This window comes from Dipodomys spectabilis, unplaced genomic scaffold (genome assembly GCF_019054845.1).
Source record: "Dipodomys spectabilis isolate Male_0828 unplaced genomic scaffold, ASM1905484v1 ptg000547l, whole genome shotgun sequence".
Lineage (NCBI taxonomy): Eukaryota > Metazoa > Chordata > Mammalia > Rodentia > Heteromyidae > Dipodomys > Dipodomys spectabilis.
In genome coordinates this window covers 3663477-3680774 of record NW_024871224.1, presented here as the reverse complement: position 1 = coordinate 3680774, position 17298 = coordinate 3663477, and the positions used below count along the sequence as shown (strand labels likewise).

At 39.9% G+C, this 17298-nt stretch overlaps 1 protein-coding gene across 1 annotated transcript; it reads right to left on the bottom strand.

Moving 5' to 3' along the window:
• Nucleotides 1-1503: 1503 nt before the first annotated feature.
• LOC122099921 (endogenous retrovirus group K member 6 Pro protein-like) lies at nucleotides 1504-2133 on the bottom strand. Its single transcript, XM_042670391.1, has one exon. The coding sequence runs from the start codon at nucleotides 2131-2133 to the stop codon at nucleotides 1504-1506; it is 630 nt and encodes a 209-aa protein (XP_042526325.1).
• Between the last annotated feature and the right edge of the window lie 15165 nt (nucleotides 2134-17298).

The following is a 17298-nucleotide window of genomic DNA, read 5'->3' as shown; positions in this document are numbered from 1 at the left end:
GTAGATAGTTGAATAAACACTTGTAAAACTGCAAAAACTCAACCGATTGTGCCAAACGGTAAGGGGACTGAAGGGAAACAGTCTGAGAATCAATGGTAAAAGCTGCTATACCATTGGAGGAACCATCAGTAAAAGCCAGGAAAGCATGAGATAAGGGTTGAGGGGAAGTTTGTGTGGGGAAAACAAAGGACTGATATCTTAAAAACTGGAGAAGTTTGTTAGCAGGGTAATGATTATCAAGGGTTCCTTGAAGGGAAATGGAAGACACAGCCCAATCATCATCATTTTGTATCAACCACTGAATTTGAGTGGGAGAATAAGGCATTATTATTTTATCAGGATCTTTGCCAAACATTTTTTTTACTATGTTCTCTTCCCATTTTGATTAATTATGTTACCCAGAAGGTGTATGGTGTAAGGACCTTAGGAGGAGAGGCAGGCAAATGTACCCAAAACAAAGGTCCCTCTTGCCAAAAAACTCCAGTGGGTGTAAAGCTGGTGGCACATATAATGTACTGAAGGGGTTTATTATAGGAAATAAAAGTAATTTGTTGATTTGTAATGGCTGTTTCTACCAATCTCAACGCTTCTAGGGCTTGGGGGTTTAATGATCGGCTGGAGGTCGGATTTGGGTCCCCTTTAAGGATATCAAATAGAGGTTTAAGTTCACCAGTAGTTTAAGGTATGGCTGGAGCCAGTTAATGTCTCCAAGAAGCTTCCGAAAATCATTTAAAGTTTGTAAATGGGCTGTTCTAAGTTGAATTTTTTGTGAAAAAATCCTCTTATAAAAAAGCTCAAAGCCCAGAAATGTATAGGGAGGAGCCAGCTGGATCTTATCTGGAGCAATTTGAAGGCCAGCGTCAGTAAGGGCTTTAGAAAGTCTTTGGGAGCAGTAAAGAAGCTGATCAGGGTCAGGGCCCGCTAAAAGTAAATCATCCATATAGTGAATTAAATATATGGAGGGCCTCTGTTGCCTAAGTGGATCCACCACCTGGGCTACAAACTTTTGGCATAATGTGGGACTATTTGCCATGCCCTGGGGTAAAAACCTTCCACTGAAATCATGGCATAGGGCCTTTAAAATTAGTTACTGGTAAACTAAATACAAAATATTCACGGTCCTCAGGATGTAAAGGAATAGTAAAACAGCAATCCTTTAAATCAATAACAATCTTATGCTACCCCGTGGGAATAGCCACGGGTGTGGGAAGTCAGGGTTGAAGGGCTCCTATGGATACCATGGCCTTATTTACTTCTCTAAGATCCTGAAGTAATCTCCATTTTCCTGATTTCTTTTTAATTACAAAAATGGGAGTGTTCCACGGAGATGTGGTGGGTTCAATGTGGCCTGCAGCAAGCTGTTCCTGTACTGTAGCTGTAGTACCTGTATCTGTAGTAGCCGTAGCCAGTTTTTCAGAGGACAAAGGCCATTGATCAACCCATACAGGCTCAGTCCTTTTCCAGGATATTTTGTCTGCATGGAGTACAGGCATGTCAACGGCCCTAGGATAAATTTTTATAGCCCATACGGAAAGGAATGATTTTTACCTCCACCTGAATGGGTTCTTTAGGGTCTTGAGAATGTTTTCCTAAGCCTTGTCCAGGGCGAAAGCCCTGGTTAAGCATCTGTTGAGTAACCAATTCATTTGGACTATACATTATAAGCTTCATTTGGGATAAAATATCACGTCCCCACAAGTTAACCAGGAGGGTCTCAACCACGTACAGCTGGACTGTGCCCTTATTTTTTGCTCCACCTTCCGAGGTTAAAATTTTGGAGCTCTGTAATGGGTTAGAGGTTTGTCCAATACCTTTAAGGTGAGTCATGGAAGGGGTAAGGGGCCAGGATGGGGACCAGTCTCTTTTAGAAATAATTGTAGCATCAGCACCCATATCCATAAGGCCTTCAAATTTTTCCCCATCTAATTTTAGCTTGAAGAGAGGCCGGTCCTGAGTAATCTCCTGGACCCAGTAAGCATCTGAAGACCTAAAGCCTCTGGATCCTCTCTTTTGTGTAAGGCTAGGGTTTGTCTTATCAAGGGGAAGCAATATTAATTGAGCAATTCTTTGTCCAGGAAAAACTTTTGACTGGCCCCTGAGAAGCAGTAGCCAGTAACTTAATCTCTCCCTCATAGTCCTTGTCAATAACCCCAGGGGAAATACTAAGGCCCTGAAAAACAGCACTACCACACCCCAGAATGAGACCAAAGGTGTTTGGGGGCGGTGGACCAAACACTCCTGTGGAAAGAATCTGATTTCCTAACTCGGGGGTCAATATTGTGTGGGAGGAGGCACAGAGGTCCAATCCTGCACTTCCTGTGGTTGCCCATATGAGGGCGCTGATGGTGCATGAGGGGTCACTTGGGGGACGAACCTGACAGCTCCAGGGTTCTGTCCTGTTTTGATTTTGCGGCCCTGGGGCAGACCCCAGACAAAGTTTCCCTGTTTGGGTGGTAGGGGATTGCCCTGGATATTGGTTTTGGAGCGACATTCGGAGGCCCAATGTATGACCCGTTTGCACGTTGGGCATAAAGACAGAGGGGGTGGTTTTTCAGGCTTGGGGGTCGTACAGTCCTTTGAAAAATGGCCAGGCTGTTTACAATTAAAGCAGGTTTTAGGTTTTTGGCTCTGAGTAAAATCCTTAAGGGCAGCGCCTATGGCCAGGCCGATGTTGCGCGAGGCGGGGTCAACATTAGAGCAAAGTCTGATAAAGTCAGTAATGGTTTTGCCACGGCGGTGGGGACATAAAGCCGTTTGGCAAGCAGAATTGGCATTTTCAAAAGCAACATGTTTAATAAGCTCATTATCAGTTTCTTCCTTTCCCATAAGGCACTCGGCAGCCTCTGTAAGGTGTCCAATGAACTCACTGTAAGATTCATGGGGTCCCTGTAGAACTTTGGCCAAGGAGGTAACAGCGGACCCTTGAGAAGGGAGGTTTTTCCAGGCCCTAAGGGCAGCGTGTTGAATCTGAACAAGCAATCCTGGGGGAAATTTAGCCTGTTTTTCATTAGTATCAAATGGCTTATTGCCCATCAATTTTTCTATGGTCCAGGACTTAGAGTGACAACCAGCAGATGTGTTACAACGAGCTATATCCTGGCACCTTTCACCATAATCAGCCTTCCATAAAAGAAAAGCTCCTCGTGTTAAAGTAGCCTTGGTTAGCATGGCCCAGTCATTTACTGTAAGCCAGTCCTCGCTCAATGATTCCAAAAGAGAAATGGTAAAAGGAGCGGTAGGGCTGTACAAGGAAACAGCATTTTTTAATTCTTTAATATGTCTAAATTTAAGGTGATGGTATTTTTGAGCTCTAATAACCAGATGCTCTCCTCCTTTCTCTTCCCCATTTGAGTCATCACACTTGGGCCCTCCCTCCCGCTCTTCCTCTCTGTCATCTGCCTCAGTCTCTTGATCATCAGATTCTCCTTTTAGATTTTCCGAAATGGCTCTAATTTGAGACAGAGTGACTGGAAAAGCATGATGGATCTTTTTGTTTTTTGTCATTAATTTTTGTAAATTTGTGTTCCTAATTTCTAGGTCCAGTTTATATAGTTGTAATAGTTGGGCCTTTTCTTTCTTGGCCTGAAGTACGGCCCTTAAGGACTGGGCTTCCCGGGAAAGATTAACTGTGGCTTGTCTGGTGACCTCCTCAAGATCTGTTGAAGAGGCCAAGGCAGGGGCATAGAAGGGAGGGGCTGTTTTATAGGGAGAAGGTTGCATGCCCAAGGGGTTTAGAGGGGGCCAGTCTGAGGCATGGTATCTAGCAGCCTCCTCTTCTAAAGTGGCCTAGGCCTCCGGGGGAAGGACAGCAGCATTGGGCCTTTGGGATCTGAGGTTAGAAAGAACCGTGTATATAGCTTTTGGTTTTTGTAATTGTGAGTCACTGTTAGCGTCAGGCATTGGTTTGGAAACCGAGGGACAATGAGACGCGACTGAGGGGGGATAGGAGAAGGGTTTTGGGGCAAGGGAGGCCTGACTCCCTGTAAATTTAATTTTTAAAAATTCTTCACCTTCCTTAACCACTCTACATATTATATTTCTTCAATGAAATATAACTAGAAAAAATTTAGTCTCTGAAAGCAATTAATCCTGATTAAAACATTGTCATGTACTAGAAATCCTAAATGCCTGAAGGAGTTCTGGCACTATCACTTTTTATATATTCTGAATACAATCTTCTCTTTTCAAGAGCATTTGGTTGTTATTATTTTGGAATTATCGTTAATATTTATTTGACTGCTATTTTTAAAGAATGCATCACCCAATACTGGTTTTCTTTTTCTAACTTTTTTGGGTCTAATCTATTTTTGAAAGAAAGGCAGCCATTTGAATTACATGAACTGCTTATTGAAGTTGAATCAGCATGGAGAGGAAAAGAAGAAAGTAGATGACTTTGTGGGTATATCATATTAAAAATATATCTACAAGCGATTTATCTTAAAATCGTCTATTTTTCATTATGTTTAGATTCTGATATAATTTAGTCTCTCAACTCACACATTGTTAATGCAGTCTTATTTCATGCCTCCCAAAAACAAACAACAAATTACTATTTATTTTTAAATTATCATTTATTTAAAAAACTATATTTTAAAAAATTAGTCGAGGGAAATGGTTTATTAGATATTTAGAGTCATGTTCATACTCTAAGGTGGAAGCCAGAAAGGGGAAAAAAAATCCTGTTTTTATTCTTCCTTGAGCCACTCTGATTTAATTCATCTGTTTCTGAAAGAATGAAATTCTTGATTTGAAGCCTTTTGGTTGAAATACACAATGTGTCATTCTTCCTTTATTAATAGAATTTGGAGAAAGGATGAGAATTCACACTAGAAATAGGAGAAGAGGAAAAGAGAAGAAGAAATCTAGATATTTTATTCATCCTCATCACAATCACAAGGTCTGGATAATGATAATAGATATTAGATACAGTGCTCTAGAGTGATTAAACCCATCTATAGAAAAGATAACCCTACAAGTGATCACATAGAGAATGCTTATTTATAAAATATTGTAATAATTTCCAACAGGAAATTTTATCTATTTGTTAAGTTCTTGGTTAGGATTTGTTAAATTCTGGTGTGCTATAGTCAACTATCATAATGGTATACAAGGATGGTAAGAAACTAACATCTTAATATCACATTCTAATATTAGCTTAATTCTGCCTGTGTTATATGTATGAGGCTGAATTTGAGTTTTGCTTCAATTTCACATGCTATCTTCTTCCAGTATATAAATTGAAGGAAGACTCACTCTGAAATATGCTATTATTATGGCTAAGGGGAAACAAGTCAGCTTTTAGACACAGACAATGAGATAGAAATCTTCACCTAGAAATAGTCTTTCTCCAATTCTGGTTCACTTTTGTAAACTGAAGAAAGTCACATAACCCATTTTGACATTGCAGGTAGAGGTAAATCTCACCTACAGAAGCTGATGCAAGACATAGAGTAATATACCAAGATATGCAACACTTGAGATAAAGAGAACTATAATACAATCAATCATACTTGTGCTCACATGTCTCTGCAGGAAGGAAGGTATTATGTACCCTTGTTTCTAAAACTACTGAGATCTTCAAATCATGTCTTTTATGCTTGGATGTTACAGGAATTAGAGAACATTTTGATACTGAGACAGCATAAAATCTCAAAGAAAGCTGGACTAATCATTTCAATACTACCTTTTGTTCTCTAAGAAAATAAACCATTTTATAGACAATATTTTATAATTTCTTACCTAGTATCTTTTCTTTTCCAGAATTGATTTTGTTAATATATGTGACTATCCACCAGAATAAATATCTTCATTTATATGTATCTTGTGCAGACAGCAAGTCAATTAGATGTAAGTGTGAGTTCATCAGTAGCACTTTTTAAAACTGCAAAAAATCGTTTAAATAGGCATACAAGTGGACCAATTGCAACAATGTACAAGTCGATATGTCAAAAAATGAACTTTACAACTTTGGTGGGGGAGGTAGCGAGGAGGATTGGGTTGGGGTGCGGAGGGAGGATGGGAAGGGTTGGGAAGGGGAATCAAAGGAGGAGCTACAATGCTTGATAAGAAATGTACTCATTATCTTGCCCATGTAATTGTAACCCTTCTGTAAAGTATTTTCACAATAAAAAAAATAATATAAAGAAGAAAAATAAATAAATAAAACTGCAAAAAATTTGTACACGAGCTAATATACATATTTTTCCATCATCACCTACCAAATCCTCCTTCTTCCTTCCTAGGAAACATACCCAATTAATAAAAAGTCATAGATATTTGGCTTTTGACCTTGAAAATGGAAGCAGAATGTTATAGATGTCTGAGATGAGCGTTAATAGTGTTTTACATAGTAATGTCACATGCAACAACCCTATGAGTCCTGCAGGTCTTAACACTACTTCCTTAGTGATGTAATAGGAATGTCAGCTTCATTGGATGTAGTATTGTTTTCCACTTCCTTTCCTACCAACTGACCTACATTATAATACATATTATGAATGTGTTCTCTTCTTTTTCTGATAAGATTTGCTAAGCGTCTGTCAATTTCGTTGATTTTTTCGAAGAACCAACTCTTTGTTGTGTTGATACTTTCTGTGTTTTTTTTTTTTTAATTCTAATTCATTTAATTCTGATTTAATTTTAATTATTTGTTTCCATCTACTGGATTGGGGTTTATTTTACTGCCCTTTTACAAGGAGGCTCAGATGTCTCATTCAATTGTTGGTTTCAGATCTCTCCAATTTGTTGATGTAAGAACTGACAGCTATAAACTTGCCTCTGAATACTGCCGTTGCTGTTTCACAGAGGAGCTGGTATTTTGTGTGCTCATTTTTGTTGAATAATATGAACACTTGAATTTCCATTCTAATCTCTTCCATTAACCAATCGTGATTCAGCAGTGTGTTTATCCGGCTCTTTGCGTTGTTACAGGACCCTCTTTGGTGGTTTTTAGTGTTGAGTTCTAATTTTATTCCCTTGTGTTCCTAGAGAATGCAAGGTATAAATTCAATGTATCTGAATGTGGACAAGTTTGCTTTGTGGCCTAAAATGCCGTCTATTTTGGAAAATGTTCCATGTGCTGCTGAGAAAACCATGTATTCTGATGTTGCTGATTGAAATATTTGGTAGGTGTGTGTTAAAGCTAATTGATTTATGCAGTTGTTTAGGTCTGCAGTTTCCCTTTTGAGTTTTTGCCGAGTTGATCTATCTAGTGGGGAAATTGGTGTGTTAACGTCCGCTACAATTAATGTCCTTGGATCTATGTGGGATTTGAGGGAAATAGTGTTTCTTGGATAAATTTGGGTGCTCCGTTGTTTGGCGAAAAGATATTTAGAATTGTAATATCCTCCAGAAGGAGATTTCCCTTAATTAGTGTGTAGTGACCTTCTTTATCTCTTCTCACTAGTTTTAATTTGAAGTCTATTTTATCTGATATTAGTATTGCAACTCCCACTTGATAATGGGGGCTGTTTGCTAGGTAGATTTTGTTCCAGACTTTCATATTGAAAATGTTTCTGTTTTTATGGGCAAGACATGAATCCTGAGGGCAGCAGATGGAAGGATCTTGCTTTTTAATCGAACTAGACAGTCTATGTCGCTTAATTGGAGAGTTAAGTTCAGTAATGTTGAGATATAGGACTGAGACCTATTAGGGAGTTCCTGCCATTTTATCCACCTTCTTGGGGGCTAAGGCAACTGAGTTCTTCCTATGCTTCTTGGATTCTCAGTTTGGATTTAGTTTCTTAGCCTTTATTGTGGTCTTGTTGGTTTTCTATGTGTAGGACATCTTTAAGAATCTTTTGTAGGGCTGGTTTAGTGGAGATAAATTATTTCAATTTTTCTTTGCTATGGAAGGACTTTCTTTGACCTTGGGTTATGAAGGAGAGTTTAGCTGGGTATATTATTCTTGGTTGATATTTGTTTGTCATTAGGGCATGGCATACATCATTCCAAGATCTTCTTGCTTTAATTGTCTCTGCTGAGAAATCTGAGGTGATTCTAATTGGTTTCCCTTTATAGGTGATTGATCTTTTCTCCTTGACAGCTTTAAGGATGTTTTCCTTGGTCTGAATTGATCCTGCAAGGATTATACTGTGAGAGTGGGATGTCCTGTTTTGGCCAGGTCTATTTGTATTTTTAAAAGCTTCTTGTATCTTAATAGGTCTATCTTTTTGCATTTTGGGGAAGTTCTATGCTAGGATCCTGTTAACCAAATTTCCTAGACCATTAACTTCTATTTCTAGGTGCTCCTCTACACCCATTATCCTCAGATTAGGCCTTCTGATGGTGTCTTCCATGTGTTGAATAGATCTAGCATATTTCTTGGATTTTTCTTGAATGGTTGTATGTTCTTTCTCTATAATATCTACGCTGTCTTCACTCCCCGAGATTCAATCTACTATCAAGACTTTCAACTTTGTTATTTATTTCTTTTCCTTCTAGTTGGTTGGCTTTGATGGCTTCCAATTCTTTGTTGGAGGTTTGTTTTAGATCTTGTATTAACTTCTTTACTTCCTTAATTTAGTGTTCAGAGTTTATTCTCGTCTCTTAATTGATTGGTTATGGTTTCCTTGGACTATCATTCCTTCTGTTGGGTTCCAGTTAGCATTCCCTTTGTGGACTTCCTGACTTCTTTCAGCTCTCTATTTATGGATTCCATGGATGCCTTTAGTGATCTTTGTGTATTCTCATCCCGTTCTCTCAATTTCTGTATCACTCGTTGATTAGCTTCGTTATGTTCACTCAATTCCTGTAGTTCTTTTTGAGTGTTCTCAGCCTCCTAACACCATTCATGACTTTCTCTTTGTCTCTTCTATGCCAGCTCCCACAATTCATGTCTATCTCTTTGACTGATAGCCTGCTCACACCATTGTTTTATTTCTCTTTGAGTGTTCTCAAGCTGCTCATACAATTCCTGTATCAATCTTTGAGTAGCTTCCTCAGGCTCATGATATTCCTGTATTGACCTTTGGTATGTCTTCTCTCACTCTCTCCCTATCACGCTCACACAAAGTCTTTGCAGGTTTTCAATCTTTTCATTTACCATGATTACCAGTAGTGTTTGTAGAGCTTTTTGGAAACTCTCCTCTGGATTATTCATTTCCTGTTCTGTCCCCTGATTACCATGAGTGGGAGTTGAGATACCCAGACTTACCATTTTTCTTGGGTTTTTCAGGTTTGTTCTGCCCATTTGGGTTGAATGTAACACCAGTTTTGCGCTAGAACACTATCTTAAGGCAAGCATCAACCAAAGTCTGCAGTTGCACAGTAAAAAGTCTGCAGATACAATCTAGTTCAACAGATATATCTATTCAACATCAAACAACTATGTATTAGTGTGCTGCGAACTGCAAAGAAGTATTTGGCAAAGCAGACATTATTAAGTTAAGGGAGATATGTGGGTAAAAATAGGAATAGAGGGATGTGGAAATGTAGAGGGAGAGTTAACTTGAATAAATCCTAATATCAAAGTGGGCAATACGTTGGATAGAATGATAGTAGAGAGAGAGAAAAAAGAGAAAAAAAGGGGCAAGAAAAAATAGAAACAAAAATTAAAAATTAAAAGTGAAACACTTATAAATTATGCAAATTAACAATGTAATATTCAGAGAAGAATGGGGATAGGATAAGAGAAGAGGAAGGATAGAATGAGATGTGAAAATCTTAAAAATAAAAATGTTTAAAATATTATATAGGTATATAGAGGTAATACTGCTATTAAGGAACTTAAGTCTAAGAGGTATTGAACTGAGTAATAAATTTCTGGATTAAGTGTGTACAAAATGGGGGATAAGGTCTAATAATCGACTATGGGTATATCTGAGGGTGAGCAGAACAGCAATTAAGTCACACAAAGAAGAACGAAAGAGAAGAAAAAGTGAAAGAATGAGAAACAAAGAAAGAAAGAAAGAAGGAAAGGAAGAAAGAAGGAAAGAAAGAAAGAAAAAGAAAGAAAAGGATCAAAAGTCTGTAGAGCTAAACAAAAAAATGAATAAAAAGCAAAAAAAGAAAAAAATCACACACACACATATACCCTTAAAATGAAAAGTATAAGAGGAAGAAAAAAAGAGTTAATAAAAAAAATTTTTAAAGATAAAAATTAAAAAGTTTAAAAAGTTTAAAAAAATTATAAAATGTACAAGGAAAGAATTCTTTGATATTTTTGGGGTGGATGGGTAGATCCTGTATCTCCCTTGTGTCTGTAACTGTCTCTTGTTGAGTCTCTGGTCTGCTTGTGGTGTTTGATTTTCCTGTGGCTTGGTTGGTTTCTTAAGTCAGTTTGTTTGAGCAGGCAGAAAAATGCTCTGCTTTACCCAGAATTTTGTGATCCTCCTCCCAGGCTAGTTCAACGAGAAAGAGATCTGCTTTGAGTTTCACAAAAGAGGGAGATGGTTATTTCTTCTAGTTTGGAGATGCTGTGATGAGGCTAGTTTCTGGTGGGGTGTAGGACTTTTAGAAAACAGTAGCTTTTCCCTGAGGGGCTAGCTTCTGAGACACTGACAGAGCCCAGCTTGGAGCCGTTCTCAGGGTTTATGTTTACTGAATGTCAATTGATTGTCAAGGTTACTATAGGGAGGGGCAGCCTCTGACTCTGTTTACCCAGTGAAGAAAGCCACTCCTGGGGCTGGTGGAGCTTGCTCAGCTGTGCTGGGTGACTTTTCGCTGAGTGTAGCTGAGCTTGGAATGTCAGCATAGGTTCCTGTGACCTGCTAAATGACTCTTGTTTTCTTTCAAAGCCTGAGTTGGAGCTAGCTGCACAGTCAGGCCTTTGTCAGTATCAAAGATGGAGATCTCTGGTATTGGAGTGGGGAGGGGTGGTCTTATTCCTCTGCTCTCTGAGAAGGAGGGAGGATGTCAGGCTTCTACTCATGCCAGAGTCTTGGTTCTTGGGTCATCTCTGGTCTGCAATCTGCAGGATGAAGATGTCTGCTCCTTATCAGTTCTTGCTGGTGTTGAGTAGAATCCACTCACCTGCTGCATTTGGCGTCGTTGTCCTGGACTCTCTGTGTTGCAGGTATGGTGGCTACGGCCGCCGCGTGTGGCTACTGACAAGTGCGCAGATCTGTTTCCTTGCCTGGATTTTCCCTCTTTGGCCTAACTCTCTGTACTGGGATGGCACACTTGGTGTGATTATCTTGCTTAGGACTGTTCACTGGAGCACTAAAACTGCTTTCTATGCGAGAGCTTGTTTAGCCTCCAGCTTCTCCTCTGCCATCTTCCCGGAACTCCTGTATTTATTTTTATTTTGTCAAGCCCTGAGCTTGAACTTAGATAGTGGCAGTTCTGCCCCAGGTTTGATCACTCTAGGCAGGGGTGCAGCCACTGGACCCACAGCCAAACCTGGGTTCCTGGGTCCATTGGGACCAGCCATTGGGCTGACAGGAAAAAAAATTTAATGCAAAACAGAAAAAACACTAGCAATTTGCAGATGGCTGCCAATTTTACATTTTTTTCTTTGCTAGGTGACCATCCTGGGTCTGAATGACATGGTTGAAAAATGTTGGTAACCTGGCATTGCTGAAAGCTGGCAGGCTACCAGGGAAACCATAGGCCAACACAGCAACATAGACCCTGTGTTTGAAGCCTGGTCCTGACCCCTAAGAGATCCAAAGAGTCTCCTTCATAGTCATAGGAATACCGATGGAAGATTATGAATGGCAAGGTTGAATTAGTTATTTCTGAATACTACTATACAATTAGAGTGATTTTAGGAGGCCAATTGATTTTAAGGTATGCTTTTGACACATTCAAAGAATACTATTAATTACATGTATGCTATAGTTTCAGGACAATGGTTGATTTAATTAATAATTCATTAAGGCTGAAAACAATAATATTAATTACATGAAGGCATAATAAATACCCAAGAATTGGCAGCAATGTAGCCTATATAGCTGAATAATGTGTAGACATTTCCGGCACTCTATAATGATCTATATTTAATTGTGTACTACAATCTGCATGTCAATGTGTTTTTATTTTGTCAACTCCTAAATCTCAGGTGATGGAAATGCTAGTCAGCTCAATATGCTCCAGGCTGGCATGCTGACACTTACCCATTAATGAATTGGGCCTTGTAGACTGTGAGTTCAGATGCCAGCACTAACAAATTTGAATCATAGAGTAAGAAGCCCATGGTGATACGTTTTCCTTTTCTGTGAAAGTCCTGAGTGTCAGGTGTGAAGTTTCATACATAGGCAAAACTATATCCTATGTAATAAATGTAATAAATATTTCATGTGTAATAAGTCAATAAATAAGTGGTAAATAAATGAATAAAGCAAAAAATGAGTAATTACAATAAGTGCAATATGTGGTCAACATACGGGGCTCAATCTCAGGGCCTAAGAACTGCCTGGCAGCTGAATTGGCTAGAGGCTGCTGTGCTGACAGTCACCCATTCACGAACTGATCCTTCTAGGCCCGGAGTTTAGATCCCAGAACTGCCAAACATGTAATTGTGGAATGAGAAGACGAGCGTGAAACATGTTTTCTTTTTCTTTGAAAGTGCTCGGTGACAGGTAGGGTGTATAATTCAGATGCAAATCTATATGCTATGTAATAGGATGTAATAATGTAAAAAATGTCATAAGTAGAAGAATTGTCATTACAATAAATGAAAAACAGATTGAATTAGTAGGGAATCATTCTAGGATGAAATTAGACACAAAAATTATAGGACGTGGATTAAGTTTAATATTTTATTAAGCATTAACAGAATAAAAATTTCATGGAAACATAAATATCTAATAATTAGTAGCAATACATGATGCATAATTTAATAATATATAGGTATCTGTCTCATTCTATAAAGTACATAATTAGATGTAGGTATGTACATACATATGTGATAAACAATAACAGGATATTGAGTAATTTTAATTAATGCTTTATTAATTGTTAACTGGGACACATCATTAAATGGAGACATAATTTAATACCTAATAATTGGTAGTAATACTATCTATAATTTAATAATATCCAGACATCTCTCTTTTTGTGTATATAATTTTTATATACAACAATCTCTGTCTATTTATATCTCATTCACTCCTGTGGCTCAATGGTTGAATGCTCACCTAGGAAGCACGAAGCACTGGGTTTGATTCCTCAGTACCACATAAATAGAAAACCCAGAAGTTCTGCTGTGTTTCATTCAATTGTGTGCTAGCCTTGAGCACAAACCCTTAGGAACAGGGTCAAAGCCCATACTCAAGCTCCAGGACTGCCGCCAAAAAAGTAGAATGTTCTAACTGCAACTATAGAAGGGCAAGAAGGACAGGACTTCAAAGACCTCATCACAAGGCAATCTAGGAGTCTGGTGCTGACAGCTGCCACCTAACCTGACTTAACCAGATGTAAACTGCTGCAACCCAGATCCATGGGTTATCCCCGTCATCCTGGTTACCCTGGCTTATCCCCACATCCTGGGTGCTCAGGGGCTTTAAAACATAGCAGGAAGTCTGCTAGAATCTTTGAAATATGGCTTGAAGTGGTAGAGCTCTAGCCTTGAGCAAATGTTATTAGAATAGTATCCTCATGTTTAGAGTTCAAGCCCCATGGCTAGCCCTCCCCGCCCCCCAAAAAATAAAAACACCACACTAAACCAATAGATGTGAACTTGTGTGGTTTGTGGAATGTTCCTCAAAAAATGGTGATACTGATGAAAAGCACCCTAATTCTAATGAAAGCTTGTGGAATAGAGCTAGGTGCCGAGTCCATCACAGGGTGCAGTTTGCTGCATCCTGCATTGGGTGCTGTGTGCTGAGTCTTTCAAAGGATGCTGTGTGCTGAGTCATGCAAAGAGTGCAATGTGCTGTGTCCTTCACAGGGTGCATTCTTTCTTTGGGTCCTTGTAACATCTCCACAACTGAGATGATTATGCAGACAAGAATATGGAGGCTCATTTATGTCCCCATGGCAGGGACAAAGATGTATTACTGAGGACTAGTAAGTTGTCTCCTGCAGACAATTGTTTTGTTTTGTTTTTTCTCATTCATGAACCTTGAACTCAGGGTCTAGGTGCTGGCCCTTACCTCTTGGGCTTATAACTAGCACTCCAACACGTGGAGACAAGGATCCCCTTGTAGCAGAGGCTACAGCCTAGGGGTCTATAGCTGAGGTCTGTCATCCTGCCTTCTCAGGAAGCTGAGATCTGAGGATCTGGGTTCCAAACTATCCCAGACAAAAAAGCCTATTATCTTCAATTATCTCCATGAGCCTATTATTTCCAATTCACCACTAAGAAACCCGAAGTGGAATCTGGGTGCTTGTTGTTCATGTCTGTCATCCTACCTACCCAGGAGGATGAGATCTGAGGATCATGGTTCAAAGCTAGCCTGGGCAAGAAAGACCTTGAGACACTTAGCTCCGATTGACCCCCCAAAAAGCTGAAGTGTTGTTTGGCTCAAGTGGTAGAGCACAAGACTTGAGGAGAAGAGCTCAAGGACAGTACCCAGGTCCAGATTTCAACTCCTACAACAATAAAGAAAAGATAGAAACAAACTAACAAACCTGAAGTAGAGGGCTGGGAATGTGTAGAGTGTAGAGTGTTTTGCATATATGAAACCCTGGGTTTGATTTCTCAGGACCATATCACTAAAAAGAAGCCTGAAGTGTCTCTGTGGCTCAAGTGGGGCAAGGGTATCCTTATACAAGAGAAAATAGGTACAGTGCTCAGGACCTGAGTTCAAATTCCAGGAATGGTGTATGTGAATGTGCACACGCGGGCTCACACACACACACACACACACACACACACACACACACACACACACACACTCACAGACTAGAAGTGATGCTGTTAGACAAAATAGTAAAGCACCGGGCTTCTACACTGAGCTCATGGTCAGCACCCCAGCCCTGCTTTCAACCCCAAAACCTAGCCAGCCAGGGCCCAACTAGGAGAGGTCAAATGTTTCAAAACCTGAAGAGCTTTACGAGCCCTAGATGACAGGAAGCTTTGTGATATCAGGTATGTGCTTGGATTTCCCAAGCTTCCAGAAACCTAGGAGAGGCATCATAGGCCCATCGTCATCCTCAATGAAACTTTTCATGAGTTTCAGTGCCCTAGTTGTCTGCCAGAAGGACTGCTGAATTATATTGAGCACTGTATCTGAACACGGGAATATAGTCTCACAATGGCAGGATAAGTGCACAGGACTTGGCCTGCCACGGGAGGTGGCACAAATGGCTTCCTGTCAAACCAGAGCACTGGGGAAAGAAATAGATTGGGCTAAAAATAGACCTTTTATCCTGAACTTCAGAGCCCACCCACACTCATTCTCACTATCTGACACAGATGGAGTTGTTTGTTACACTGCTGTACAGAACTTAGGCCTTTTGTCTGCCTGTCCAGACAATGAGAGAGACTTCTTCCAGCAGGCCTGGGATGCAGAGAAACCCTCAGGCTATACTAGAAACAGTGAGGGGAGTCGCAGAACATGCACTGTCATGAAATCAGTCTCTGTTATGAAATCATTTTATTGGATACAAATTTTCTAGATTGGTGCCATTCATCATACCTACTCTGGAGCTTCACCTATAGGAATAATACATACATACACAAAGATATGGAAGTACAGGTTCTTTTTGAGGGGGCAGGTCCTGGTGTTGAACTATGAGCCTAAGTATTGTTCCTGAGTTCCTTTTGCTCAAGGGTAGTGCATTAACCTTGAATCAAAATCCCACTTCTGGGTTTTTCTGTGATCTCTTAGAAATAACAGTGTCATAGACATTCCTACGCTGGCTGGATTCAAACTCAGATTCTCTACATCTCAGCCTACTAAGGAGCTGAGATTACAATGAGAAGCCACTGGCACCTTCTTTCTTTTCTTCTTCATTTTTTAATCTGGAAACCTGACTTCTTAACAGGGTCATACCAGTGTTATGAATTTATAAGTTAACTACCCAATGTCCTTTATAGCTGCTTTCTCTAATAAAGATTTTCTCTCCTCCTCTTACCATCTGTTCATAGGTTTGAAACCAAAAGTGAGAAATGAGTGTCACAGGATTTGGGAGCAAATGTCCACAGGACATGCCAGCTCTGCCAGTTAGCATTGAGCTACAACAATTTACTGTCTCAAGATGGGCGGACCAAAAGCTAGAGCGATCCTTATACTGTCTGCATTGCTTCTTTTGCCTACAAAATGATCTAATAATTAGGAGTGTTGTGTGTCTCCAACCTTAAGTATCTAGAATACACTAGAAGCATCTTCGTGCATCACTTTTCTCTAGTGCCTCTTGAGATTTAGACTACAGGTTTGTGTGGAGGGGCTCCTTGGTGAGTCCCTGAGGAAAGCCGCTTGAAACCTTTTTGGGAGATCACCCTTCAAAGTCAGCCTTAGCAGGAAGTCTGTGAGACTCTTATGTCCAATAAACCACCAGAAAACCAGAAGTGGAGCAGTGGCCCAGAAGGTAGGGACCGAGCTTTGAGAGAGAAAGTTGAGCAGGAGAAACAGGCTAGACCAGGCAGGAAAGCCTGGGAGGCACTTATGTCCGATTCACCACCAGATGGCTGGTAGTGGAGCTGTGGCAGTGGTAAAGCCGCAGCCTTGGGAAAAACAGCTGAGGAACGCATCAGACCCTGAGTTTAAGCCATGGGATAGCCTCAAAAAATTTTTCAAAAAGAGAAGGCCACGTTTATGTATCAGTGCCCTACTTATTTATGTGTGTATATTACCTCCCTGAGTTCAAACACACTGTATGCAATGATGCTTCTTTTATTTATTTATTTATTTATTTTTCAGATATAATCCTTGCGCCTACTGCATCGTCCTCTTCATATCAGGACCATTGCTTTCTCTTCCAGGGTTCCAGGCCTGTGTCTTTATATGATGCACACTGAAGATCTCAGCAGTCTTTATTAGCATTTTATTATGAGGACAATGCAGGAACAGTCACAAATCAGGCAGGGGAACAGAAAATAGGATTTTTTAGAAGTAACCAGTCTTCAGAAAATTAAACTTGGGGACATAAAATGGTAGCATACTTACGTAAAAACTACCATTAAGAAAAATATGAGGGGTCTGGGAATGTGGATTAGTGAGAGAGTGCTTGCCTAGCATGCAAGAAGCCCTGGGTACGATTCCTCAGAAGCACATACACAGAAAAGGCCAGAATTGGTGTTGTGGCTCAAGTAGTAGAGTGCTACAGACAGTGCCCAGGCCTTAAGTTCAACCCAAGACCTGGCAAAGAGATACCTAGGTAGTTAGGTAGATAGATAGATAGGAAGAGAGAGAAAGAAAGAAAGAAAGAAAGAAAGAAAGAAAGAAAGAAAGAAAGAAAGAAAGAAAGAAA